Here is a 27,962-nt window from a genome sequence, read left to right on the forward strand (position 1 = left end):
GCGGGGCGGGCGGCGGGGCGGAGCGGAGCGGCGGCCCCGGCCCCTTCCCTTTCCCCTTCCCCTTCCCCTGCCCGTGCCGGGCCGGGCACCCCGCGGCCGGGCGGGGAGGGAGGGAGGGAAGGAAGGCGGCGCTGCGGGGCCCCCGGCGGAGCCAGCGGGAGCGGGGCCGGGCCCCGGGCAGGTCAGTGCCGGGCGGGGGGCGGCCGCCGGGGGGCTGGGGGGATGCTCGGAGCCGGGGGGGGCTGCGCCTCGCTGGGGTCCGCCCGTGGCACCCCTCCGGGGTGCTCCCAGGCACCCTGCGGGGTGGCTGCGGGCCGGGGGTGCTGCTGCGGGAGGTGTCCGGGCACCGGGGGTGCTGATCTGCAGCCAGCATTGCGGGGAGCGCACCCAGGTGGCCTTAAGTAACGCCTGTCCCCGCCTGGGCGATGGGTGGCTGCGGCCCAGCCGGCTGCGGGGGCTCCCCTGAACCTCCGGAGCAAGTTGGGGGCACCCGCGAGGAGGGAGCCGCAGCCCCTCGGCAGCCCCTCCGAGCGCCCGTGCTGCTGGCCCCAGGTGCGGTAAGATGTCATCCGCCGCTGTGTCATGCCACGGCTCCTGCTCGGTGCCCGCGTCATCCTGGCCACCCAGGCCAGCCGCCACACCTGACGGTGACAGAGATGCTCCGTGCTAGCAGGGGAGCAGCGGCTCCCCCTCCTCTCCCCATCTCGCCCCCCGGCTTTTGACCCCAGCTGGAAGGGCTGTAGGGTCGCTCTCTGGCCGAGCTGCTGTCCCCCCGCTTCATGACCACATCCAGATTTGCCCACAGATCAAGGCCTTGCCATCCCCCGTCTCGCGTGGCCGTGGTGCTGCACCCCCCCGGGTGTAATTCAGAAACCTCCCAGACACAATGGGTGTTATCCAGGAGAAAGAGAGACCTTTGTCTGGCCGAGGGATTTTTTTTTTTTTTCTGCATGAACATCTTTTTCCTTTTAACCGTTTATCCGCCATCCCCAGGGCTGATCTGCATGCCTGCTTCTCCCCTTTCAGAGAGTTCACTGGGGAGAAGAGGTGGAGGCAGGAGGTGAGGGGAACGCCGGCTGGGCAGAGGAGGTAGGAGCGAGCACCTCGCGCTGTGGCAACCTGCCCTGCCTCGCGCTGGGGTTTTACGATGCTGTGGCAAGTCCGGCAGCCTGTCTGAGCGGTGGAGGGGAGGCACCCTGTGCCGTTTTGGCTGCCGAAGTGGCTAGCGGTGTTTGTCCAGAGGAGAGATGGGGGAAGGTGTGGAAGAAGCAGGAGGCAGGAGGAGAGGCCCTGAGGCCGGACCGGCAGCCAGAGGGGCAGGTGTTTCCCCCTGGCCACCTGGGAAGCGGTGCCCGGGGCTGGGCGGCAGATGGAGAGGGAGGCAGGGGCAGCTCTTGCAGGAAGGATTTGTCTCCAGCAGCCTGGCAAACAGCCCTTTGCAAACAAATGAGTAATAAATAAAAGCGTGGAGGCCGCCCGACCCCTGCAGCCTCTGACTCCATAGCACATATGGGCTTTTCCTGCTTCCCGGTAAGCTTAAACCTCTGCCTGCTTGCCACGGCAGCATCTTGGCTCCTGTCTTCCTGCAAGTGCATCTGAACGCCCTTCAGCCCCCTTTTTTATTTCTTCCATGTTAACACTCGGATCCCTCTGTATCTGCTCTCCAAGGCACCCCTCCAGGTTAACCAGCACATCCCCGGTTCAGGTGCTGCGGGGGGCACACAGCACTGCTGCCCGTCAGCGCGGCCGCGGTCCCTGGGCCCTCACAGGCAGACGCAGTCCTTCTGCCACGTGGACTGGTGGCCCGAGGTGGAGGGAGCGGGTTTCAGAGCCGAAATCTGAAGAGTTGTAGAGGGAGGAGTATTGCTGCCTTGAAATATTCCTCGTAGGAAATACCCCCGTCTTAACAGACTGTGATAGCTTTACCAGAGCGGCAATGAGAGGGAGAGATGTTTCTAACACCCACCAGTGAATTCAATTGATATTAAACTAATCAGTCAATCACATAAACTCTTACGAAAACATCACTGTGCTTGCTGTGAAAATGCTGACTCCTCGATGAGTCCTATAAACACCGAAGCCTTCTGCAGTCATCGCTTCTGTGTCTGGTGAAACAGCTCTCCTTACCTAGTTTAATTGCTGTAAATATATTTAGCGTACTTAGGCCTAAGTTTGAAGAAAACATTGCATTGCTTATGTGCTGTGCTCAGATCGGGAGCAGTTTCGCTGTGAGATGGTTTCAGGAGAAGCAGCGGAGCGTGTTTGTTCTCTCTGGGTTGGTTTCAGCGCAGCAGCTCCAGCCTCAATTTGCTTCAGCTCTTCGTTATTTCATTCAGTCCCTAAACAGCTGTAAGGCCCCCCAGCAAGGAGGTGTCTCAGCACTTCTGAAGATCCCACGTGGCATCTCCCAGCACTTTAAGGTGCCTCTTAAAACCTGCCTTGAAGTTACTGCCGCTCGGGCTGGTAATTTGTTTGCGATCACCTGTTATTAGGTGGCAACAATGGCCTGAGTTTACTCACACCGTTGTAACAATGCGACCGACCGGGGCCAGGTAGCTGTGCACTGCCGTTCCCACAGCTGAGGGCACGATTGTTGGTGGCTAATGGGTGCGACGGGGCAGGGCGGGTCCTGCACGGCTTCTCTATAGGCAGGAGGAGGTGGGATGGAGAAGATGGATGAGGGGTTCCTGAGCTCCCCTCGCCCATCCTGCTGCCCCAAGCCCTGCTTCGCCTTCCCTCTGTGGCGGTTCCTGCACCTCCTCGCTGGGTTTGGTTCCCCTGGTGGTTACCTAAGCCTGAGCCCCCGCCTGGTCCTGCTTTGCCGGTCCCGGTGCGGCCCTCTCAGCGGATGGCTGTATGGGTGGAAGAGCTTCATCCATGCTAAGGGCTGCAGAGCAAACCTCTTTGGCTGAGAAATCACATTGCTAATTGAAATTACTGTAATGTTGCTCAGCCTCAGGGGAGCTTAAATGCCACTGTAAGGAAGCCTTTCAGCACCAGGGTCATTTGTGCAGCTCCCAGCACTGTCTCCACGAGAGGCTGCGGGTACCTCTTAGGCCAAGGAGGAGTTTCTAAAGCTGTTCTAGTTTGATCTCAGGTAAAGATGTGTTTAAAATGGAATACCAGAGCAAATTGGGAGCACGTGAAAGCTTTGGGTGACCTGAGTCCCCTACATGCTTCCTCATGATTGCTCAGCATCGATGTCTCGTTATTTGTAGATAGTTTGTGGGTGAGCTGAGAGGAGGGCAGGGTCTGAGTGAGCCAAGCTTCACTGCACCCCCAAGTGCTAAAAGGCAGGGTGTGAGAGGTGGGAAAATATATCTTCGTGTACTTCTGAGTTCCTCCTAAGAGACAGTGGAAGGGGCTCCACCGGGGTTCATTTTATTGTTAGCTGGGAGGTGGTGGTGGGAGGCAGCTGGGGCAGGAGGTGATGGAGGTTGGGACAAGAAGCCCCTGGACGTGCCACGTTGGATGGTGTGAGGGAGAGCGAAATTCAGAGAAGGTAGAGGTGATGCAGTTGGGGGAACCACAGTTTTGGAAGGGTATCTGGGTGGTGGTACCTGAGCTGAGGCCTGGGGACCCTGCGTTGGCCAATCCTCCATAGGAAGTGGCAGAGGCTGAGGTGTGGAGACGTTGTGCAAGGGCTGGCAAGCTGAGGGGGTGACTCGTGGGGCTTGGAAGTGGCTGACGGCAGGTCACAGGATACCTGGGCAGCTGGGATCCCGAGTCTTCATCCTTGAAGATATTCAAAGCCTGCCTGGACATGGCCCTGAGCAACCTGCTCTATCTGACCCTGCTTTGAGCAGGGAGGTTGGACTGGGAGGTCTCCAGAGGTGCCCTCCAGCCGCAGCACGTCTGTGATTCGGTCACCGCAGTGTGATCCCCAAGGATTCTTAATGTCTGTGGTTCTTGTGTCAGAAAATGGGGACACGTCACTATTAGATTTCACTTCGTTCTTTGTTATAAAATTGGTCCCACTATATTTCAGTGGAAAATGAAATCGTATTCAAAATGCAGAAAACAAGCATTTGAAAATGGTTCCTAGCTGGTTAAATAAAACAGCTTAAAATGTATGTGTCCATTAAAAAAAAGTTTATGAAAGCATTATTTGTATATGTAATGATTTAACAATAATGACTCCATTATAGGAACAGAATTTAATTAGAATTTAGGAGATATGAAATAGAACTGGTGATATGATCTGATCATTTCTGGCTTTTAAGAATTCAGAACTAGCAGAGGTTCTCCTCTCACACTTCATTTTTATTGGGATTGGAAAGGCAATGAGCCTCTCCCGCTTTAACTTGCAGTAATTTTCTGAACTTTGAATAAACTAATCACTGTATTAATTAATTTAAGCTTTCTTTTTTTTTTTTTTTTTTCCTTTAAAAAGGTTGCTGCTGTCAGAGCTGATTTTGGAGTTCATCAGGTTTTAATTCCAGGTGCTTAGGCAGTGAGCATCTCTCTGGCAACAAGGACATAATGCACAAATTTCTACTTATTTTTCACAGATCAGAGTGATCTGAAGTCTTAGCATGTAGGTTGTTGTAATTTCAAGTTTTGAATTGGCTGTATTTTAATTTAAAAAGTTTTTAGCTCAGACAAAATGTGATTACTTTTATGTCAGGTATATGTTTCAAAAAGCCGTGGCTCTTTTATTTGTTCTGGTTCCAAGTCCTCTTTATTGCTTTTTCCTTTCATATTACACTGCTACTAATCTTCTGATCAGGCAGTTTCATTGGGTTTTTCTTTGGGGAGCTTTCCATTGAGTTTAATTTTCTTTCATCCAAGTTTTTAATTTCTTGTGTTTCCTTCCATGAAATTTCATCAAACTCTTCCTCCTTCAGAAACAGAACAAAAACAGCAACAAAGTGAATAATACTAATAAAAGCTGCGGCGGTCGTGCCACCTCCTGAGAAAGTCACATTTTAAAGACTTTTAGGGTAGTTCAGTCATTGCAGGGAAGTTTGGGGATGAATTCTTCCACACGTACGGTTAAGCCAAGTCATACAAAACTTGTAATGCGACTTATAAAATATTGCCGAATATTGCCGTGCCATAATTGCTATGCCACGTATTGTGCATGTACTACTATGGACTACAACTGCACTTGTGTTCCAGGGTAATCATTAGGGTTCAGGATTAATTCATCCCAGCAGCTACATGTGAGAGAAATTCCTCTGACTGCCTCCCAGTTTATTCAGACAGGCCCTGCAGCCAAATTTCTGAGGTTTCTTTCCATCCAAAATGAGGTGAATTTCTGGTCCCAGTGAAAGAAGTGTTGCTGCTGATTTCGGCAGGGAGAGGATTTCATTGTACATGTGATGGGGCTTGGTATTTTTTGGGACAGCGTTATGGCAGGGGGCAGAAGAAGTTTCCATATGCCCATTGCCTGCAGCCTTTAAAGGGTGGTAGGCGCTGTGAGCTGGACTTGGGGTCTGATCCTGCTCTCATTGCTCAGTGCCTGCTCCCCGAACAGGAGCCCACGCACGAAGGAAAGCTCTCTGATCCCCATGGCTCAGCTGGATCTTGAGGAGAGATCAGTTGTGTCAGCAGGCTGCTATCATGCTGCCTCACCCTCAGCTATCCTGCACGCTCAGCTCAGGTTTGCTCAAGCCGGCAGCAGGCTCTTTGTGTTTGCAGGTGGGGAGATGCTTCCCAGAGCGGGGATGGCAGCACAGCATGCGCAAACTGCCCGGTACCACCGCCCCAAAGTGGGAGCTTGGGCTGGGCCAGGACACCCCAGCTGCTGCGAACACCCCTTGGTATCAGCGCTGCATCCCTGAGCATCTCTCCCAAAACAAATGCAGGGCCTGTCTGACCCCTGCTTGGCCTCCAGTTGCCTCTGAGCTTTGCAGAAATTTGTAGTGACTGTGTCTGGGCTGCTGCTCCCTGCCTGGACCCCCAGATCTCTTTGGCTGGCTGCATTCCTGGTGCAGGTGCTGCTGAGCAGGGCGAGGGGCTGCCAGCCTTCCCCAGTGCCTGCTTTGCGAGGCGGTTCTGCCCGTGGGGAAAGGCAGCCTCGTGTGGAGAAACTGCAGGCAGCTGTGCTTCCCTGCCCCGAAAACTGGCCATCTTGGTCTTCTCCCTGGTCCCAGAGAGCCCAAGAGTGACTTGTCCACAGAGCCTCCCCACTGCTGGCTCTGGGCAATGCTGCACCTCCTGGCCCACGGCTTCTCTTCCTCCCGACGCCAAGTCCCTTTCCCAGCCCAGCCACTCTATGTGCCACTTCCTTCTCAGCCCAACGGGAAATAAGCCATTTCTTGTGTTTTCCTCTGTCACATCCGTTACTCCCGAGGCCCCTGTGCTGGCTGCGTGCCGCAGCTGGGCAGCGGGCATGGCCGGAGCAGACGTCTCGTCCCCTTCCTGCTGCCTGGGGGTGCGCTGACGTTCCCATCCCAACAGCCCCCGGATCCCCCTCTGATCTCTGGTGCTCCAGGGCTGCCCCGCGCCCCACGTTACCCCTGGGTGCTGGGTGGGCACACGGCTGTGGCAATGCTGGGTGGCTGGGGGATTCCCCTGGGGAAGGGGGGCGCAGCAGTGATGGGGACAAGCTGTCTTGCCGGAGCACCCAGCGCAGCGGGAGGAGGCTGGAACAGTGTGTGCCTTGCGGAGCCGCGGCTGCAGCTTGCTGGAGAGCTGCCTCCCTCCGCAGCAGCCGCTTCCCGCTCATCTCATCTCCCCCAGGGGCTGCGGGAGGCTGGGGGACTGGCTCAGCCTCCTCCCTTCTCCCTGCTTGAGGACCAAATTCACTCCTGCACTGGGGGAAGGTGGCCATTTGGTGGGTCCTGCGCCCTTTCCTACGGATGGGTCCCCAGGGGACGGAGGTGGCCTTGGGGAGCATTTTCTCTCCTTGCCCTCTCCTCCCAGGCTGCTGTGTTCACCATCAAAGGCTTCCCCTTCCCTTTGCAGCTCAATTGACCCAAACCTGTAGGCTGAGAGCTAATCCCTGCATCGCGGGCGAGGCTGGATGCTGCGACCGCGGGGCCGTCCCCGTTGTGTAACCCACTGGGGCGCAGCCTCAGCCGAGCTGCCAGCTCCCACGCGCTCGGGGCGGCGTGATTCATCCCAGTGTCTGGTGTTACCCAAATCTGCTTGGGAGCTGGGCAGAGGTGGGAGAAAAGCCTCACCGGGGCCAGGTTTGGCAAGCGGTGTGGCTGTGGGCTCCCGCTGCAGCCCAAATCTCACTCTTTGTTCCTGGCAGCGAGCACAGGCGATAGAAAGTGTTCTAGCTCTGCAAATGCTCTAAAATTACATCCTGTGTGTGTGTGTGTATAGTGCTGTAAGCCACTGCTCTCAGGAAGAAGCTTTTGTGCTTGCAAAGAGGTGAGCTGAGCAGGGCAGGAGGGTTTCTTTTCTCCGGGAGCAGAATCGGCTGCAGGGGACATTGCAGATGCTTGAACCTCAGGAGAAAAGCCCGGGGAGGGGGGGGCAGCTGGCAGCAGCCGGTGGTGGAGGCCTCCCCGGAGGGATGAACGGGACCAGTGCGATGCTGCCCACCCGAGACCAGCCCTGTGTGGATGTGGGGTGAGGATGCTCAGGGCTGGCTGCAGGCGTTAGGGGCAGGGTGGGCCCAGGCGGTGTTGGGGGAGCTGTGACGGCTGCGCTTGGTGGTCCTGGGGGGGGGGGTGCTCCTCTGGTGCTCAGCTGCAGCGAGCTGTGGTGAGATCTGGGCGTTCAGGCAGGGGCTCAGTTGGCTCCCCAGCCTCCTGCTGTTGGGGACTGTGCAGCCACAGGCGCAGTCCTCGCCTGGCCTCTGCCCCGGGCAGGCTCCCTGCCCTCCCTGGTGCTGCCTGGGGCTGAGCTGGCGGCTCCAGATGGAGAGAAGTCTCTGGGCAGCAGGTGGCTTTATAAAAGGCAGCACATGAAACTCCCACTCTCCTCGCCACCTCCCACCGCTCTCCAAGCAGCAAAAGGGACCTGGGGAGGGAGGAGCTGCTGTCCTGCCTTTTCCTTTTCCGCATCTCCAGAGACCGCAGTGCTCCTGGTACCCTTTGGTGGTGAGAACAGCAGCTGTGACCTGCTGTGGGCCTGGACACAGCCACTGTCATTTTCCATACGGGTTTCCATGAGGGTGTGTTTTTCCGGAGGAGGTGGCACTTTTCTCCACGCCTGCCGTGACACCCTCGTCTCTTTGAGCTTGGTTACCTCGGAGGGGGAAGCAGCGATCTGCCTCCAAGTGCCCGACCTCCCACAGCAGCCTTCCTGAGAGGTCTCCCTCCGCTTTTGATGCCAAACGAGAGCAGCACGTGCTGGTTTGGCTCTGCCCAAACACAGCATGCTGTGGTTACCAGCTTCACAGGTGATAAATACGCGAGGAGGACCCTTTCCTGTGGCAGCTCTGTCAGCACAGCCTTGGGTTTGCTCGGTGCTTTGCACATCCCAGCTGTGGTGCGTGGGGCTGAGCATCGTTACTGGGGAAGCACAGTGTGCACAGCAGGGCATCGGGGTGTAAAGCAAACACAGGTTATCGCTCCTTCCTGCTCACCACTGCTCGATCACACACACGTGGAGGAGGAGTGGGAGAAGAGCTGCTCTGCCCTGGGGCAATGTGTCCCTGCACAGGGTTCCTGAATGCGGTGGCAACCCGCCGCTCCTGAGAGCAGGGACTCACCCGGCTCCCCAGAACAGAGCAGCAATCCTCCCCTCCTGGCGGGTCACGGAGCTGAGGTGAGGGGTGTTGGTGGGACCGTTTGGGAGCGGTGGGAGAGGAGGTGACCACCACCCAGGGGAGATACGGGGACAAGGGACATCCCTGGGACAGGGCCTGTGCCTGTTCTCTGTGACACAGCGGCCGTCCTGCTGCTGATGGGACAGAGTCTTCTGCTGAAAAACTGTGCTGTGGGCTCAGCAGAGCCTTCCTGAACCTCCCCAGGGCCTGGAGGGGCTGGAGGCTGCTGCAGATGTTGGGAGGGAAGGGAAAAGATCGTTTCTTGGGGCTTTCCAGAGTGATTTCAGGAGGGACAGCAGTGTGAGACTGGCTGGTGGAGGGACGCCTTGTCCCCTGGGGCTGGGGAAAGGAGCAGCTCACAGGATGCCGGCTAGCGTGGTGCAGACAGATGCTGCTGGTGGCAGAGGCAGCGGCACCCGTGTAGGATCCTGCCTCGACAGGAGCATTGCCAGAGGGCCGGTGCCAGCCAACACCGTCCCAGCAGCCGTGCTCAGTGGGTTTCCAAAGGCAAGGGACACGGTGTGGCGGGGTGAGCTGTGCCACGCCGGCAGCATCCTTGGCTCGGAGGAGCCACAGTGTGTGTGGCAGTGGTGGGAGGAGAGCGAGGCCCCGCTGAGGCCTGGAGAAAGGGCCGTGGAGGTACTGGACACAGCTCCTGGTGGAGGAGAGGGCCTGGGCTGAGGGGAGGGTGACCACCGATAGGGAAACATGGAGGTGCATGGAGGTGGACCAAGGGTCCTATGGCTTAGGGGTTGTGGTAGAAACTGAGGGAGCAGAGCAGATCCTGGGTCCCACAGTCTTCGGGACATGGAGGCCATGATGAGAAGAGGGAAGGGCAAAGGGAGAGGCACTGAGGGGTACTGTGGACATACACCAGGTTTTGGAGGGCTGTGCCTGTGTTCCCGTTCCCTCTGCGCTCGTCCTGGTCAGCACTGGATGTGGCCCGCAGCGTGTGCACTGAGCTACAGGGACGGGGAGGTCACCGTGCCCTTCGGTGCCAAAGCTGCCTCTGCCAGGCTGTGCCGAGCTCAGCACGGGGTCTGGATGAGACTTCCCAGCCCGAGGCCCCGAGTCATGCTGAGTCGGTTTTCCTGCCCTGGGCTCTGCTGGCACGCGAGCTCGGGTGCTGGAGGCGTGCCTCAGCTTCCCATCCACCAGCAGAAGTGAGTGGTCCCCATCCTGCCCAAGCAGGACACAGAGGCTGAATGAGCGCAGGCACACAGAGAAACCTGGCTTAATCATCTGGGCTCTCCCAAGGCTTTGTTTTGGTGTTTTGCTACTCCAGCTTTCCATGAATACCCTAGCAAATGAATTTGCTGGCAGGGTCCTTAAAGGGAAAGACAAATTTTAAAAAAATTGCATCCCCATGGAAGAAATGCTTTATTTTTAATTGGAAATCTGATTCTCTGGATTAGTGCCCACCCAACCGGAGAGGAGAAGCAGATGCTGGTGTATAAACAAAGCAATCAGGGCAGCGAATATTCAAGGCAAACCTTGCGCGCTGCAAATGGTTCACAGAAATCATCCAGCAAATCACTTTGAATGGCCAATCTGATAAATCCACTGCCCATTCACAGCCACCGCAAAGAGGAGAAGCAAGGATTGCCTTTCCCTGTTACTCTGCATGTTTCCTGACCCTGTTTCTCCTCTAACTCAGACCTTGATGGATTAGGCCACGTATTCTGCTTTCTGCCTCTCTGTTACTGCTTCATTTTTCCGGCTGCAGCCCTGCCTGCTCCTGTGTTTCCTCACGTGGCTGTCACTGTCACTGCCTGGGGACAGCGCCTGCCCGGGGGGACGCCTGCCTGCGGCTGGCACATGAAGGCACTGGCCCATGCACAGCCAGCGGGGACCTCTCGCAGCACCCCCAGCTGTGAATACACTCATCCCTCTCTGTCGTTCACAACCACATCTCCTCCGCTGCCCCGTAAAGGTCAGCAAAATCCCAGTGGCAGGAAGGTGCCCTGCCAGCGGCGTAGCTGGGACCAGCGGCTGCTCTGCTCATTCTGGGGGCTTGGCTGGACCTCTCGGTGCTGCTACCAGAGTGCTGCAAAATGCTGGATTATCCCATAAATTTAGCTCAGGTGTTTTGACAGCAGCTTTAATCTGACCTGCAGCGCCCAGGTGACCTCTCACTGTGAGGACCACTGCTTTTTAAGGTGTCACCTGCAGTTGGGTGGAGGTTGACCACGTCCTACAGGTCTGACCTCAGGCTGTCACTGGTGTGCAGGAGCAGAAATCTCCTCTTGCCATTTTTGCTGCACACACCGTTCCTAGGACATTTACCTGATTTACTTATTTGATTGTTCCCAATGGTTATTTTAATGGTAGTGCTGCAGCTATGCAACTTGCCTAAGCTTGTCAAAGAACAGCACCATAAAAGGCGAGATTAGCTGGAACAAATGGTCCAGAAAGGTACCGGTTTGGGTACCTGGGGGTGAAGGGATCAGGGAAAAGGCAAGAAAATGAGCTTGAGATCAGCTTCAGAGGAGCTGTGAGTTGCCATGAGGGCTGTGTTACAGGACTGAGCATGATGTGATGGCTCTTTTGGGCAATGGGGATGGGGGTGCCTGGAGGCTTCAGGCCTCTCCTGCTCCTGAAATTTCTCTGTGCGGGAAGATTCTGGCATTGAAAAAACAATGCTGGTTGGGGAGACAGGGACCAGCTGGGCTGGGTGGGTGAAGGTTTGCATTTAAGAGGCTTGTGGACAGGAGAGCTTGGAGTGGATTGACCAGCAGCATCTCCAGGAGGAACCCATTGCTTCTGGCCACCAGGAGCAAAATATAATCAGCTACTGGGGAAAGAGGGCAGCAGCAAGGACTTCATAGGAAAAGCCAGCCTGGGCCAATTTCCATGTCAATTCCCCTCACCTGCCATCCTGTGGCAGGATGTTCCTCCTAGGAGAGTGAACACGGTGCCAAGAAACAAGCAGCAGGATCCTCCCGCTGGGTGGTGGAGTGGTGGTAACAGAGAAGGGACCCAGAGGTTGCTAGGAGTCTCCTCGATTATTTGCTGAAGGTCCAACAGCTCCCTCGGTCAGAGACACGCTCTTGGTGTTAACAAAAAGGCAATGAATTATTTAGCAGCTGAAAATGCCAGATGGTGATGGCTCTGCTGTTTACACGAGGAGGGGAGGGAGGGAGATGTGCACATGGGAAGAACAGATTGAGAGCACCCTGTAGGAAAGGGACGACCCTGGCCACAGGCCCCAGTGGCCCCCATGGTTTCAGAGCCGGCTGACATCTCTGTTTAATTCAGAAACTGCCGGCACCAAGACCAGTTCTTAAGCTCTTCATCCCTGAGCTCTCAAGAGCTTTGGTTGAGAATCCCTTGGGAGTTCTTGGTGTCCACCTGCTTGCATTTGTCAGGCTGTCAGAGCCTTTTTTTTTTGTCAGCTCTGTGTTTGAAAGCCTCTCTCTTCCTCAGTCTTTCCTTTCCCTGGATGAGAAGGTCAGAGCCAGTCAGCGTGTCCGGCCTGTACCTGTGTCAGCTCCCGCCCCAGCACCCCTTCCTACCCGCTCTGCTCAGCAGTGGGATGGGGTCTTTGGTCCCCTCAAGAGCTCTAGGAGAGGACTGTAATCTCCTCAGCTAGGAAGCTGCGTGGTCTAAGAGAGAGAGGCTGAGGCTACAGCAGCGCACATGAAACCATGTGCTATTGTAGTCTCCCATCTGTCACACTGACACATCGGAAGTAAATGTTTCCCAACAAAAGCAAATCCATGTAGAGCTCAGGAATATCCCCTTTCTGAGCTGAGGCATTCTGTGTGTGCTCTTTTTGTACTCCCCAAGGACCTCTCAATCAGGTTTCCTTTGGTGTTGAAGCACAGTTGATCCTGTTTGGTTTTGATGGGAAAAAACACCATAAACACTTTGCATATCCAGGTCCCTTGAGGTGCTGGCTGGCTGTGTTTGGGTCCTCCGTCACTGCTTAAACAGACCGTGCCCCTTGTTCTTCATCTGTCCTGTCCGTGTGGACAATGAGCATCCTGCAGCAGCGATCAGCTGTGCCTGGGTGACTGCAGGGGCTGCACCAGAGTCTCTGTTGTCTGGAATTTAGATAAAAATACAAAGCTCACAGGAGTCCATGCTAATGGGCACAAGTGGGGTTTCACGTGGCCTTTGCACAGGCTGTGGTCACAGCATCACAGCTCAGCAGGCCTACAGGGCAGGGCACTCATATAACTCCTTACGCATTCCAGACAGGCCAGAAGATGGTGGTGTCAGCAGCACAGGTCCCCAGGAACAGAAACACAGAATAACTGAGGTTGGAAGGGACCCCTTGGAGGTCAGCTCTGAAAGCCCCTGCTCAGGACAGGATCAACTTCAAAATTGCGTTTGGTTCCCTCCCTAATCAGAGCCTTCAGCCCTCTGGCTTTATTTACCTACAAAGTACTAGACATACTGCCTCAGGGCCTTTTAGGAAGAGACATTAGGGACCTAGCTGGCTCCTGTAGGGTGGTTGTTCCCAGGGGCCCCAGGTACCGCGGGTTTGGAGAGGATCCTTTCCCCCACAGCATGGTGGTCGGAAATGTTTTGGAAGCAAGCCACAACCTTGGCCATTAATGGCCCTTAAGCATTTCCTACCAGTGACGACTGTAGCCTGCGCTATCAGCTCCCAGAGGAAGTGGGGGAAGCCTAAAGACTTCAGGATGTCTTGGAGGGAGCGATCCTGCTCTGGTGGAAAGGCAGAAGGGAGGCCCCATGACTCTCGAATCACACAGACCGCGATGCTGAGGCCTGGAGGACATCCCACAAAGAGGAGCTCTGGCTGAGGGCGGTGAAGCAAGCGCAGCCCCAGCTGCCTGTTTGTTAATGTCGTCGTTTCTCTCGTTCTCAGAAACTCAAGCAAATATTCTGGTTCCTCGTTCCTGCCTGCTGACCACACCAGGGTAGCCATGACTCAACCCAGCTTCCAGGAGTGAGGGGGAGAGGTGGAGAGAGACCTGTCTCAGGTATGATGGAGACATTCAAGTAGCACGGGGTTTAATGAGAGTGGGGAAAGGACACAAGGTAGCTGTGAGATTTGTGCAGCAACACCCTCTGCCTTCTGTCCCACAGCCCTTCCCTGGGAGGGACTGGGATTAGGAAAGCACCAAGGTCACCAGCCAGTCCTTTTCAAGCAAAAGCTGCCCCATCCTCACCCCTGCCCCTGTGTTGCAGACCGAGGCCCCGTGACGGCACCAATGGAGAGCGTGTACTCGGTGGACCCAGCGCCGGACGGTGCCGGCCCCACCTCGCTGGACGTGCTCAGCTTCCTGGACACCCTGGTGAACAGCACGGAGGAGCAATGCTTCAGCGCCCGCTCCCGCAGCACCGTCCTGCAAGGGCTGCCGTTCGGTGGCGTGCCCACCGTGCTCGCCATCAACTTCATCCTCTGGCTGGTGAGCAGGCCGTGAACGGGGTGCCGTGTTCATGGGCAACACTGCCCATGGACCTCCTGGAGAACGTGGGGTCAGGGCTGGAACTGCCTCCTTAGCCAGTAAACCCAGTTCCCCGTGTCCCAGCCTCTCAGAGGAGGCACCCCTGGGAGACCAGGAATAGCAGGTGCTGGAGGTACACTTGAGATGTGTGGGGCCACGGGGATTCACCTGTGCTGTGTTGTGTGTGCTGCCAGCCCCTGGCAGCAGTGGTGAGATCATGGAGCAGGAGCAGTTTGGCTTGAGGAGAGAGTTGTGTGAGAGCATGAAAACAGGAAGGAGGGAGGCGGTGAGACCCTGTGATAAAACCCTTCACCATCCCTCTTCCCTCCTCCTGCAGCTTCTCCTCCTGATCTTCTCCTGCCTTCGGAAAGCGGCTTGGGACTATGGGCGCCTGGCGCTGCTGATGGACAACGATAGGTGAGGAGGACACGAGGCCACTGCGGGTGAGACCAAATGACGGGGCGGCCCCTGGAGGAGCCCGGAGGGTGCTGCTGTCCCCCCAGGCCAGGGGCAACGGCCTGGCTGCTTGGTCCTGGAGGGTCCAGCCTTCCCAGCCAGGGGGCATGGGCCCCGTCTGCTGCAGGCGAGGGAATGCCCAGGCCAGCTTTGACCCCCCTCCTGAAGGTTCAGAGCTGAGGTTTTGCTTAGGGGCAGCTTTTTAAGGGAAAAGAGGAGGAAATAGGGACTGTTACCCAAACAGGTTAGGCAGTGCACCTCCAGACAAGGACTGAATTAAAGCCATGGCTGCCCAGCCCCACTGCCTACTTCTCTGGGGGCAGCTGCTCAATATGAGCATCCTTTGCCCAAAAGTCCTGACCTGGGTCCTGGACTCCATCCTAATCCCATCACTGGTTTGTCCTAATCCAGGCAGTGGTGGTGGCCAGCAGCACCTCTAATCCTCTCCTTTTCCCCCCATGTCCACTGCAGCCAAATCGCTCCCAGCACACAGAGTTCCTGTGAGTAATGACACAGGGAGTCTGGTGACAGGGCTCTTGGTGCCAGCAAGTGCCCTGTCCTGGGAAAGAAAGAGGCCTCAGAGCTGCTTTTGGGTAGCACCAAGATGCATCCCCCCCTCCTTGCCACCCCAGGACTGTGGAGAGCTGGCCAGAGGAGGGGACAGGGGAGATAAGCAGCAGTAACACATGTTCATGTCACTGAGGTGGCCCTGCCCTGGCCCATCCATCAGGCTACGTGCAGAATCCCACAAAAAAAATACTGTTGCCATGGTGAAAGCAGCACCTGGACTAGGCTTCTGAGTAGGATGTGCTGCTTGAGCAGGGCTTGCCCCAGGCAACAGCACATCTTCCTTTTGGCAGGCGGGTACACGCAGGGTCTCTGCGAGGCTGGGAGCAAGCCTGGCAAAAGCCCTGCTCCTGTCTCACTCTGCCAGCTTCTCCTGGGCTCGGGCTCTGGAGCCAAGCCTGGAGGTGGACAGGGGTGCTTCTGTTCACTGGGGTACCACATCTGCAGCCCCAGTGCAGGATGCATGGCGAGGGGCAGTTCCTGGGGTGCGGGTGCCGTTGTAGCATCCTGCCTCCCACCGACTGCCCTCCTCTGTCACTTGACCTAAACACACCTTGCATTTGGGTCTGCACGACCCCACAGCAGCCAGGCTGCTCCCCGAGGAAAAGCTCAGTGCATGGCTTCCCGTGGGTGCCCTCCCTCTCCTTTCTGCTGCCTCTCCCCGCCTCACTCCCTCCTCTCCTCTCCTCCCTCCAAAGCTTGACGTCACTTTTCTACGGGGAGCAGAGCGAGAAGGAGAAGTCCCCGTCGGAGAGCAGCCCCCTGGATGTCGACAACAAGGACGTGGTGAGCTCACAGCGGCCGCGGCAGGGACAGCCCGGAGCTGCTCTTGGCATTCCTGGGTCACATCGTCCCACTGTGGGGTGTTCCCAGGGCACTCACTGCCAGTGACACCGCACAGGCAGCCCTGAGCCGCCCCCCAGCACCTCCCTGCCAATGCCACGAGCACCAAGAGCCCCCTGCATCCTGCATCTCCCCTCTCTCCACACAAGTACATCGCTGTATTGGTGTCTCTTTTTCCTCTCTGCAGCATCAGGCACAAAACGTGTTGCTAGAAACAAGCACGGACCGACGCATTCTGCTGTTTGTTTCTTTCTCTCTTTGGGCAACAAAAGTTCAAGGATCAATCACTGTTGTGGCTATGAAAAAAAATGACAGAATTTATTAAAAAAAAACCAACAAACTAGGCAGGGAATTCAAAGAAGCAAAATCCCTGCAGGTGGCAAGAGGACTATTTAAAGGCACGGTACTGGGTGCTCTGGGTAAATGTATATTGCTCATCAAAAATAACTGAGAAAGACCAAAAGGAAAGCCAGCATGGCTAAAGAGCAGATTAAGGGAGATTAATAGATGTAAGAAGGCACCCTTTTAAAAGTTAAGCTGTTCCCAAATGAGAAAAATCTGAACTCTGCCAAGTTAGGTGTAAAATGCACTCAGAGGAGCGGGCAGAGGAGTTTGAGGAGACATTTGTAGAAGGCTTAAAAACAAGTACTTAAATTCTTCAGACACATCAGGAACAGGAAGCGTGCCAGAGGGCTTGTGGGGCTAACAGATGTTGAAGACAGAAAACGATTGCTTGAGAAGCAGAGTGTGGCAGGAGCTCTGCGTTAAGCCTCTGTGCCTGCATTTGGTGAGGAGCAGCTTCACCCCCAGGTAAAGCTGGGGAAAGGAGAGGAGGAACAAGGTGTCAGCTCTCACAGGAGGGTGAGGGCACCCCACAGGGCTCTCCCTTAGGCCCTTTGCATTCAAGGTCATCATAAAACCGCCAGAAAGGGGGCGAGAGGAGGGGACAGAGCTGTGTGCTGTTGGACACAGCCATGGCAGGGAGGACTGCAGAAAGACCTTGAGCTTGTAGTGTAGGTGAAGTGTAAAGTAACAGCTAGGGGATAAAAGGCCTGATGTTACCTGTGCAGAGAGAGGGAGGGAGCTATTACACAAGATACTGGCGTTGTCCTGTGTTGCTGTATGGCAGTGCTGGCTTGGTGCTCAGTAGTGGTGCGAAAAGCATATTGCTTGGTGGGCACTGATAGCAAAGGCGCAGAGAAGGGCATTTCTGGGCTGGACATTAAAACAGCCCGGAGACTGCTTTGCAGAAATGGCCCATGTGTCCTGCTCCTCCCTGGGCGCCTGCCTCTGGCCAGTGCTGCAGCCGGGCACTGCCTCTGCTCAGCCCGGAGCGGAGCTCCCTCAGACCCGCACCCGAGGTCCGTCTCCGTGTCCTGCTCATCCCGACTCTCTTCCCTTCCAGGGCTTCTGCTCCTGGCTCATTTCCATCTACCAGATGAAGTAAGTGTGTGCCGTCGGTGTTGGGGCTGTGCCCCAGGGAGCTGCTGCCTGCGGGTGGTGGCCCAACAGCCCTGCTAAAACATCCCCCAAGGAGAGAGGGCAGGGGCTCCCCTCTGCCTGCCCCCCGTGGCTCTGCTGACCCCAGGCTCCTGCCCCAAAGGCAGGGGCTTCAGCCTCTCCTGGTAGGAGCCAGTCCTGCAACGGGATGGCAGCCTGAGGGCTGTTTGCTTCCCCCGTTCCCTCTGTGCCTGAATCCCACATACCACAGGCAGGATGCCATGAGTTTATATGGGTGTTGTGGGGCGGGAGCAGCCCCATGGTGTGCCCCAGTGTCCCAGGGGCGAGAGGAGGTGGTGGTTCTTGCAGCAGTGAGGAGGCACCACCAGCACTCACCCCCACCCCTCTCCCCCAGGGATGAGGAGATTCAGAGCAAGTGTGGGATCGACGCCACCACCTACCTCTCCTTCCAGCGGCACCTCCTGGTGCTGCTGATGCTGGTCTGCGTGCTGTCCGTGGCCGTCATCCTGCCCGTCAACTTCTCGGGGGACCTCCTGGGTAGGTGCACCCGAGTCTTGGGGTGGCTCGGGAGTGTGGCACAAGCACAGTGCTGGGGGGACAGGGGGCAGAAGGACCCCTCTGTCATTTGTAGGGCAGAGGAAAAGGCAGCAAGCTGCAGGGTGGCAGGGCTTGCTGGTCCTAGGAAGATGGGAGGAGAGGAGGAGTGAAGGGGGGCCACTGGCACCGTTTGCCCTGCAAGCACAGAGATGCGTTGTGCACTGGCTTCCCGTAACCTCCTGCTTGTCTTCTTCCCCTGCAGGACACAACCCCACCCACTTCGGCCGGACAACCATCGCCAACATCCCGACACAGTACGTGGCTCCCGTGTCAGGGAGCACCGCCCCGTGACGGGGAATGGTCTGTGTGAGCAGCAGGGCACGCATGGGAGACCGTGTGTCTGTCTGCGCTGCCCTCATCCTGAGTGTGCTGCCTGGTCTCCAGCCCTGGCAGCGGCTCAGGGAGTCCTTGCTGGGTGGCTGGGGTGGCCACGGGTGAGGTGCTGAGTACCAGGCTGGTCCCTGTGCTGCAGTGTGAGCTGATCCTGTCGTCTCCTCCTCCAGGGACCGTCTCCTGTGGCTGCACAGCATCTTCGCCCTCATCTATTTCATCCTCACCATCCTGTGCATGGCTCACCACTCCATCCATCTGGAATACAGAGAGAACGAGAAGGTGAGTGATATTCTCCCCACAGCCACCAGCCCGCCTTTCTCAGCTCAAACGGACAACTTGGAGCATGCTTTGAAGAAAGGATGGTCCAAATACATACGGAGAGCTTGAGAAACAGCCAGGGCCTGGGCAGACAGGGAAAGATAAGGTTGTTTTTCTCCTGCTTCTGGAAAAAGCCTGGCAGCCTGGAGGCAACTCTCCACTGCTGCCTTTTCACCAAGACGGAAGCTCGGCTGCATCTGGCTGTCTGTGAGGTGGCTGTGTCCAGCTGTGTCCCCACAGCTGAGGAGCTCTGCAGTGACCCAGGCTCCAGGGCTGGCAGTCAGCACCCTCAAGCTCTCCTCTGCCTCCTGGCGGGTGGGACATCCACCAGGGGACCAAGGCTGTGGGTCCTGCACCTCCCTCTGCCCCCACCTGAGTGCAGGATGGCGCCTGAGCCCTTTCCTTTTGCGCACATCCCTTCCCCATCTGTGCCGCAGAAGATGTGGCCATGAAGCATGATCTGGTGTGAGCAGGACAGCTGCAAGATGGCCTGTGGACCCCAGCCCCATCCTCTGCCCCTTCTCCTCCCCCAGGTCGCCCGGACATTGATGGTTACCCACATCCCCAAGGAGATCACAGACCCTTCCCTCATCATCAAGCATTTCCAGTGAGTAGCTGTGACTCGGCAGGACGTCCCTGTCCTACCTGGGCTGCCTGGAGGCTGGCCACGAGCTGCCCCAGGCCCGGGAGGAGAGGCTGTCCCTGGCCATGTCCCCCAGTGCCACTGTGTCCATGTGCCCACAGCGAGGCCTATCCCAGCTGTACTGTCACCAACGTCCAGTTCTGCTTCGACGTACGCAAGCTGATGAAGCTGGATGTGGAGAGGTGAGTGCATGGCGACCCTGCAGCTCTCTGTCAGTCTGTCTGCCTGTGTGATGCAGGCAGCTCCCTGAACAACCCTCCTCTCTATCTGCTTCCCGGCAGGCGCAAGGCAATGAAGGGGAGGCTTTACTTCACCACCAAGGCACAGAAAGAGGGGAAGATCATGATCAAAACCCACCCGTGTGCCCGCATCTTCTGCTGCCGCTTCTGTGGCTTTGAGCAGGTAGGATGGTGCAGGCAGGGCTGCGGGCAGCGTGTCCCCAGTGCGGGCAGGGCTGCGGGCAGCGTGGTGGCTTGCCTGTGCCCCAGCCCTGGCTGCTCCTGCAGGTGGACGCCGAGCAGTACTACGGGGAGCTGGAGGAGAAGCTCACGGATGAGTTCAATGCCGAGCGCAACCGCATCACGCTGAAGCGGCTCGATATGGCCTTCGTCACCTTCCAGGACGAGCGGATGACAGCTGTGTGAGTGCCCATCGGGCCTGCTGGCATGAGCACGGTCCCCAGCCTGGCGGTGGTGTGGGATGGGGCCACCACTGCTGGGGAATGCAGGGGAGCTGGGACACGTTGTTGGCTCCCGCGGCCAAATCCAGGTGACGGGTCTGTCTCCGCTGTGCCTCTGCTGCCTGCCAGGGGCTGCAGGGGGAGGCTCATGAGAAGCAGGGGGGTCCTGAGCTGTCGGTTCAGACCTGACCCCGGGCTCCCTCCTGCAGGATTTTGAAGGACTACAGCCACATCCACTGCCGCAAGCACCCCCAGCAGTCCTCCGTGACCACCGTGGTCAAGTCGCACCACTGGGGCGTGCGCTACGCCCCCGCACCCAACGATATCATCTGGTGAACCCCCGTGGTGGGAAGGATGGAGGGGGGAAAGGAGGGCAAGCAGCCAGGAAGGGGAACCCGTGCCAGTAGCTATAGGAAAGCCACCCATGCCCAGAGCTGTAGCAGAAGTCACCAGTTGTGACCGGGGTGATCACCCCACGGGTGGCAGGGCTCAGCCAGACAAGGTTCGGGGTGAGTGCCAGGCTTTGATTTTTCTGGCCTGACTCCAAAGCCTCCTCAGAGGGTGGCACAGACCCCACTGTGGTCATACACAGCCCTGGGGGCTCTGCAGTGGTGATGCAGCAGTGCGGGGAGAAGGGAGAGGGAGGGCTCAGAGCAAGGGCTGTGGGGTGGTCAGCATGGGGAGCAGGACACAGCGCTGGAGGGCTGGGCTGGGAGACCCTAGACACATGTTTTTTCCTCCACACCACATCCAAGTCATCTTTTCTTCTCACAGGGAGAACTTGTCAGTCCGTGGCACATCCTGGTGGCTGCGATTCATCCTCCTTAATATCTGCCTCTTCATCCTCCTCTTCTTCCTCACCACACCAGCCATCATCGTCAATACCATGGACATGTTCAATGTCACACGGCCTGTGGAGAGCCTCAAGGTAGTTCCTGGAGCCCCGTGCCAGCTTTCCTAAAGGGTCTGCATTTCAACACTTGTCCATGGCCAGGACAGAGCCCCAGCTCGGTGTGGGCCCTTGGTTATGAGCCATCAGTGGGATGGGCGTTGATGAGGGGCAAGGAGAGCTCATGCCCCTGGCTGTCCTGTTCTTGTGTGTGGTTCTAGTGGCAGAGTCCTGCCCCCCTGGGCATACCTGAGCTTTGGTGCCTGTGTCCGTGGGGAAGGGCAGGTTGGTGTTCATGGAGGAGAGGGTCAGGAAGAGCTCAGGAGCTGTCAGATGCTGCCAGCAGCACATTGCCTCCCTGCTCATTGACCTGTGAGCTGGTGGGGGGGCTCTGGGTCTTGGTGCGTGCCCATGCTGCACTTGGCAGTTCTTGAGCTCTTGTCTCCTGGAACCAACGTCCCTGCTCGGGGAGGGGATGCTCCACGTGCATCTGCCCAGGGAGCTGCCTCCAGCACGGTGGAACAGTGGCAGCGTGGGTGGGCTCAGCTTGTGCTCCCTGGAGCTGTCAGAGTCCTAAGAAGGTGTCCCCCATCTTTCCTACTGCAGAACCCCATCATCACCCAGTTCTTCCCCACTCTGCTGCTCTGGGCCTTCTCTGTCTTCCTGCCGTTCCTTGTCTACTACTCGGCCTTCTTCGAGTCGCACTGGACAAGGTAACGGGTCCCCTCGCTGCCCAGGGCTGCCCAGGGCTGCGTTGGATGGGAGGAACCTCAGTGGGACCCACCAGACCCGACCTGCAGGGAGGCAGGCTGTGGTGTGGCAGACCACACAGAGCCCCATGGACATGGCCCTGGCCAAAATCCAGTTTGTACCCAAAGGAGCCATTTCCTTGCTGAACACCTTCAAGTACAGGTGGAGCTGGTTTTAACATGGGTCTGAAGAAGTTGGCAGAAGGGATGGCGTGATGGTAGACTGGCTGCAGCAGGGCCCTCGCCCTGACTTGGGAGGCACATCCCAGCTCTCCATGGTGGACATGCAGATTTAGGATGCTCAGGGTCTCATAGCAGAGGAAGCATTGCCCAGTTCCTACAATTTGCTCTCTGTCTTGACCCTCTGCCAGCCCAAACCCTTGTGCCTGCTCTGCTGAGTCCTTGCAGGAGCATCGCCACCACCTGCCATCCTTCTCTGAGGGACAGGAGGTCCATCCCTGACTCCCACACAGTCTGGGAGAAGTTTTGCAGCACCCCAGTAGGTGCACAGCTCAAGGACATGTGGCATCCTTGAGCTGGTGGTAGCTCCCTGGTGAAGACCTAGATCCAGCCCAGCCCTCTCTCACCCTGCTTGCTGCCTTGCCGCTGAGGAATGCAAAGTTCTCTTTTCCCCCCTTTCACCAGGTCAAGTGAGAATCAGCTCACCATGCACAAGTGTTTCTTCTTCCTGGTGTTCATGGTCATCATCCTGCCCTCGCTGGGGCTGACCAGGTAGGGGCCAACGGGCAGCCTGGAGTCACACTGGGCTCCTCTCCTCTCCGCAAGTCAGCCCAAGTGGTTGAGGGACAGGAGCTGCTTCAGCCACCGATGACACATGGCTGTCTCTGGGGAGGAAAATGCTCATGCTTTAGTGGTGCAGAGCTGCTCCCAGATGGACGCAGACATAAAATACCCTACAGAGGAGGTGGGGAGCTGTGCTGGGTCACAGCGTAGCCTGAGGTGGTGTTGGTGCCTGGCTTGGGGTGAATCCTTCAGCAGACCCCAGAAGGACCAGGTCAGGTACCGGCATAGCCCCAGCTCCAGTGAGTGTGGGCTGATCCTGGGGCAGGGCAGTGCACATGGAGGCTGGATGCTCCCCACATTGCTCTGTGCCCCCCCCCCCCCCCTTCTTTCTGAGCTTCCCCTCTGCTCCCCCCAGCTTGGACCTCTTCTTCCGCTGGCTCTTCGACACCCACTTCCTGGACGAGGCCGACATCAAGTTCCAGTGAGTACCGGGCTGCTCCCCGAAACACGGGGAGCTGCGGGCAGAGCCTGGTGCCATCCCCACTGTCCTCTCACCCTCCTTGTCCCCGGGGCAGGTGCGTTTTCCTCCCAGACAACGGCGCTTTCTTTGTCAACTACGTCGTCACCTCCAGCCTGATCGGGACGGCCATGGAGCTGCTGCGCATCCCCGGCCTCCTCGTCTACACCGCCCGCCTCTGCCTCGCCAAGTCCGAGCCCGAGCGGCTCCACATCAAGCGGGTGCGTAGCCCCGGGCACCTCCAGGCGCACACAGCTCCTGGGCATGGCAGGGACGCTTTGGGGAAGCTCAGGTTGTCCCGGTCCTGTGGGAGGTTTGTGTGGCGAGCCACCACGCAAGGTGTGCTGCTGGCCCTGGCCGTATGGGGCTAACCGGGGTGAGGCAATCCTGTGCTCCTGGGGAGGCAAAGGCAGTAACAGCGCTGCTGGTTGTGCCTCAGAGCCAAGCCTACCAGTTCCAGTTTGGGCTGGAGTACGCCTGGACCTGCTGCATCTTCTCCGTCGTCATGACCTACAGCATCACCTGCCCCATCATTGTCCCCTTTGGTGAGTACGGCCCTGCTGTCCCCATCCGTGCTGAGAATGGCTTGTCCCGGCCTTCAGGAGCGATGTGGGGGCTTCCCATGGGAGGCACAGCCAACCAACGTCCCCTGTCCCCTGTCCTCCTGCTAGGTTTGCTCTACATGCTGCTCAAGCACATGGTTGACCGGTACAACATCTACTACGTGTACATCCCCACCAAGCTGAACCAGCGCCTCCACATCGCCGCCATCAGCCAGGTCGTGGTGGCCCCCATCCTCTGCATGTTCTGGCTGCTCTTCTTCTCCGTCCTGCGCCTCGGTAGGGAGAGCTCGGGGCTGCCCCTGCCGCTTTTCAGGGTCACCAGTCTGAAGCTCTGGGGGACGAGCTTCACTCCTGAAGGGTGATGGTGTCACGCCTGAGTTGGGCACAGCTGAAGGATGGGAAGGGGGGTGGGAAGGTGAGGGAGGTGCAGCAGATGCAGGGGTATCAGCTACTGTATGGGGAGAGGGGGGCTGTCAGAGCTCACAACACCCCCAGCATGCTCCAGCCTGGGGCTCAACATGTCCTTGGAGGCTCACATCCTGACCCTGTGTCTCTCTGCCCTAGGTCCCACCCGCCCTGTCACCCTCTTCACCTTTGTGGGCCTCCTCTCCTGCATCATCTTCTCCTTCTTTGGGCTCTGCCTGAAAAAGCTGCAGCCACGGAAACCATCCAGCTACCAGGTGAGCGTGGGCAGCCCTTCCCTCCTCCCGCCCTGTGCCCCCTCACTGCCCTGGGGTGTGTTTGCAGTGAGGGGGCTGAGGGTTTGGCTGCACCCGGATCAGAGCAAGAGCTCAGGTACCCACACTGCTGGGGCATCCACACGGTAGCTCCCCATCCCTGGACACGCCAGCACTGGGTGGTGTTGTGATTAGGGATGCAGGCAGCATTCCTGGCCCGCTTGGTTAAATCCTGGTTTGGCTGAGATTGGGCCTGGTCCTGCTGCGGAGGGGACCCTGCGTGGCGGCCCACAGCCGGAGCTGCCCCAGGCTTTTCCCCTTGCCCCCGTGCGGCGGCTTCCTCCCAGCCTCCCCTCCCCAGATGTCCGATCAGTCCGAGGGCGCATTCAACGATGCCGAGCGGAGCAGCGTCTCCTCCACCCCCAACTCCAACGTGAGTACCCCTCCCCAGCCCGATGCAGCCCCCAGCTCACTCCCAGCCCGGGGGGGTGCGTTCCCTTGGGGCCCTGCCCCTGGTCCCTGACCCCCCGCTGTCCCCCGGGGCAGCTCTTCGTGGCCACGGTCCTGCAGGAGCCTGAGCTGAGCCTGACGCCGGCGGCCTCCCCGGCACACCAGTCCTACGGCACCATGGGCAACCACCTGGAGCCGGCAGAGGATGGGGAGGACGGGGGCCTGCAGAGCTTCGAGACGGAGCTGGAGACGGTGGAGGGCGAGTACAGGACGGGCCCCGTGCTGGAGAGCCAGCCCCGCTACCAGTGAGCAGCCCCGCTGCCAGGGTGAGAGCCGACAGCAGAGGATGTGCCGGGGGCAGGAAGGAGCCCATCTGCAGCCCCCAGCGCCTCGCACCGCCCCTGCCGCCAGCACCGACGGGTGCCCACTTCGCTGACGGACCCACGCACGGGTGATGCCGGACAGGGGGACAGCGGGACTGATTCGAGGGGGGGCCCCAGCCCATTGCAAGGTGGCGTGGCCCTGCTGTTCCGGAGCAGCTTGGCCACCCTGTACCCCCCGTCCCCGTCTGCCTCTTCCAGCCCAGGGTGGGGAAGAGGAGGTACAGCCCCGTGGGGTAAGGTCTCCTGAAAGACCTTACTGCAAGGAAAGGAGGGAGGCCCTGCCTGCAGCCGCATGTCCTCTCGGCCGCGCCAAACCTTTGCTTGCCCACCCGCTGCTGCTGCTACCCATGACAGCTGTTTTGCTCCTTCCCGTGGCCCTGGGTGCTGGCTCCAGCCCCCAACACCACCCCCAGGGCTTCACCGATTAAAGCAGGGGTTGCTGAGATGCTCGTGCTTTGGCCTGCGTGAGTGCACGGGGCTGGAGCAGCTCCTCTTGCTCCCACGCCTGCCAGAGCACCGGCCGCCCTTCCTGGGGGCAGCATCAAAACGCACACCCTGCTCTCCCGTGGCGCCAAGACCCCATCCTGGCAGGGTTCGCCCTGCGCTATGCCCTCCCTCTGCTGCTGCAATGTGCTTGTGCCCTCGGGTCTTCAGGGATGAGTGTGTTTCGTGGCCATGACAGCAGCTGCCTTTTGACGGTAGCTCCCATCCTCCCGCTCCTGCTGTCCGTGCTCCCCCGGGACAGGCCATGGGGATCTGCACGGCTCCATCCCATTGCAACAGAGACGGGGTGCTGGCAGCACCCCCAGCTTGCCCAGGAGCCCCTGGAGAACGAATCCTGCTCTGCTGGATGTATGCACGCCCGCTCCTGCCCCAGCAGCGTCCCTGGGCCTTCTGGGGTCTTGCTCAGCAGCCACAGAGGCCCCAGGGAGCAGGGGCAGGTGCTGGCCCTCAGGGTGGGCGTGCTCAGCCCTGCTTAGCCCCCAGGTGGTTCCCTGCTCAGGGCAGAGCCCCAGCAGGTAGGCGATGAGCAGAGCGGTGCCAGTGCCTGGGAGCTCCCCACCTGGAAATGCAGAGAGGAGCCTCCTGAAATCCCACCCCTTGCCATGAGCCAGCCACCTCCTGTGTTGCCGTCTGCCCAGGAGTGGGGCAGTGCTGGGGCAGTTTCTCCCCACTCTGCTGCTGTGATATGGGGCGGAGGGGGGGGGGGGACAAGCTGGCGCCTGCCTGTGGGTGATGCCCAGGACCTCCCCTGGGATGTGGGAGAGCTGATTTGGGTCTTTCTCCTGCAAGGGAGACTCATGTTTGCATCGCACTGCTGGGGGGGGGGAGGGGGGAGGGGGGTGCCCTGTCCCCCACCCCTGCCCATCCCCAGGGGTGGCACAGGGGACATGTGTGCAGGGGGCAGCACTGCGGGGACATCCTGTGCCACTTCCCCTGCCCAGCATTACAGAAGCTGTCTGGTACAGGGGCAAGGTGCACAAATCCTTGGGGAGGGTACAGGCAGCCCAGCAGTGAGCCGTGGGCCTGAGCTCCCTGGCCTGGCAGCCCCACTGACCCCTTGCCCCTGCATGCCCGGGCAGTGGCTGTGGCACCCAAAAAGCACCCGGCGGGGCTCCTGGCTCCCTGCCCAGACATCCTCGCCACTGCTCGTCCCGGGGCTGCCCCGGATGGCAAGATGCTGGTGGCTCTGTCTGGCGACTCGGTGCCCTCTCGCCGAGGGCCAGCAGGTACCTGTGAGCAGCACCGTGTCCCGGGGAGCTCGGGCTCCGGCTGCCCTTGGCTGCCACGCTGTAGGAATGTGCCAGAGGTCTGTACCTTCTCGTTATTTATTGCTATGACCGTGCCTTGAATAAAATGACTTCACCCAGCCGCTGCCTGGTGTCATCACCCCGTGCGTCCCGCCTGGTGACAGAAGCGTTGGCACCCTCGGCTCAGCCAGGGAGGGGCTGGGACTGTGATGAATAGTGGGTGCCCAGAGGAGCCGTCTGGGCTGGGAAGGATTTTTGGAGGTAAAGGGAAAGGCACGGAAGCAGTAAAGGCCCAGGGGCAGAGGAGCACCCCACAGTGTCACCTCAGAAGGGCACAGCCCTTAGCACCGGTCCCCTGCCCGTCTTTGCTGGTCGCTCCCGCAGTGAGGGGCGGCCCAGGGCACCACCACCAGACAGTCCCAAAGCTGACCTGGCACAGGCTGCCCACAGCAGCTGTGGCTGCCCCATCCCTGGAGGAGCTCAAGGCCAGGCTGGATGGGGCTTTGGGCAACCTGGTCTGGTGGGAGGTGTCCCTGCCCATGGCAGGGGGTTGGAGCTGGATGGGCTTTAAGGTCCCTCCCAGCCCAAACCACTCTGTGCTTCTATGATCCTATGCCCTGTCTGCCAGGGAGCCCTGGGGAGGTGACAAAAGCCATTTTGGGCGCCTTTCTCTTGGTTTCAGCAGACATTGCTCTTCTGCTCCCCTCCTCCCTCCCAAAACATTCTTCGTACCCAAATTCCCCGTGGAACCATCCCCCTCTGGTTTCATCAGCACAGGGAAGAGCACTGCCCTGGCCAGCCTGGCTTACAGCATGGGGCAGGAGGCGTCCATTTGTGTGAAAACTGGAAAACAACAAGTCGCCCCCCCCACCACCACCACACCCCCACCCAGAGGGCAGCCAGTCTGTAAGTAGCGGCAGACTGGGCTGAACACAGGGCTGGCACCTGGCAGGAGGAGCCCTTGCTGCGAGCGAGGCCTGTCATCGCTCCCTCAGCCCTCGTGCTGGGGAGGCTCATCCCAGCCGAACGAGGCCCTACAAGCCCCGTTATCCTGCGCCTCCACTGCTCGGGCCCTGCAGACTTGATTTCAGCGGCCAGCCATGGCAGGAGGGGGCTAGGACAGGACTTTGTGCCCAGGCTGCTGCCGCTCCGCTGGGCCCACGCAGCCCGTCGCCCTGCAGGCCGCCCATCGCCCTCGGCCGCGGGGCTGAGGCAGAGCACAGCTGCTGCCGCCTCCCAGAACAAAAGCAG

General features: G+C 58.6%; 1 protein-coding gene across 1 annotated transcript; it reads left to right on the top strand.

Moving 5' to 3' along the window:
• TMEM63C (transmembrane protein 63C) lies at positions 1-26,830 on the top strand. Its single transcript, XM_080596124.1, has 24 exons — positions 1-181; positions 13,509-13,623; positions 13,832-14,052; positions 14,429-14,508; positions 15,813-15,900; positions 17,363-17,400; positions 17,813-17,955; positions 18,218-18,269; positions 18,519-18,627; positions 19,200-19,273; positions 19,411-19,491; positions 19,591-19,711; positions 19,816-19,949; positions 20,198-20,320; positions 20,763-20,916; positions 21,484-21,590; positions 22,272-22,358; positions 22,786-22,851; positions 22,946-23,108; positions 23,327-23,432; positions 23,559-23,726; positions 24,015-24,130; positions 24,489-24,560; positions 24,674-26,830. Exons 3-24 carry the CDS (start codon positions 13,855-13,857, stop codon positions 24,884-24,886), a joined length of 2,493 nt encoding a protein of 830 aa, XP_080452250.1. The 5' UTR covers positions 1-181; positions 13,509-13,623; positions 13,832-13,854; the 3' UTR covers positions 24,887-26,830.
• Positions 26,831-27,962: the final 1,132 nt, after the last annotated feature.

The sequence above is a fragment of the Anser brachyrhynchus genome (assembly GCF_964034855.1).
Source record: "Anser brachyrhynchus genome assembly, chromosome: 5".
Classification (NCBI taxonomy): domain Eukaryota; kingdom Metazoa; phylum Chordata; class Aves; order Anseriformes; family Anatidae; genus Anser; species Anser brachyrhynchus.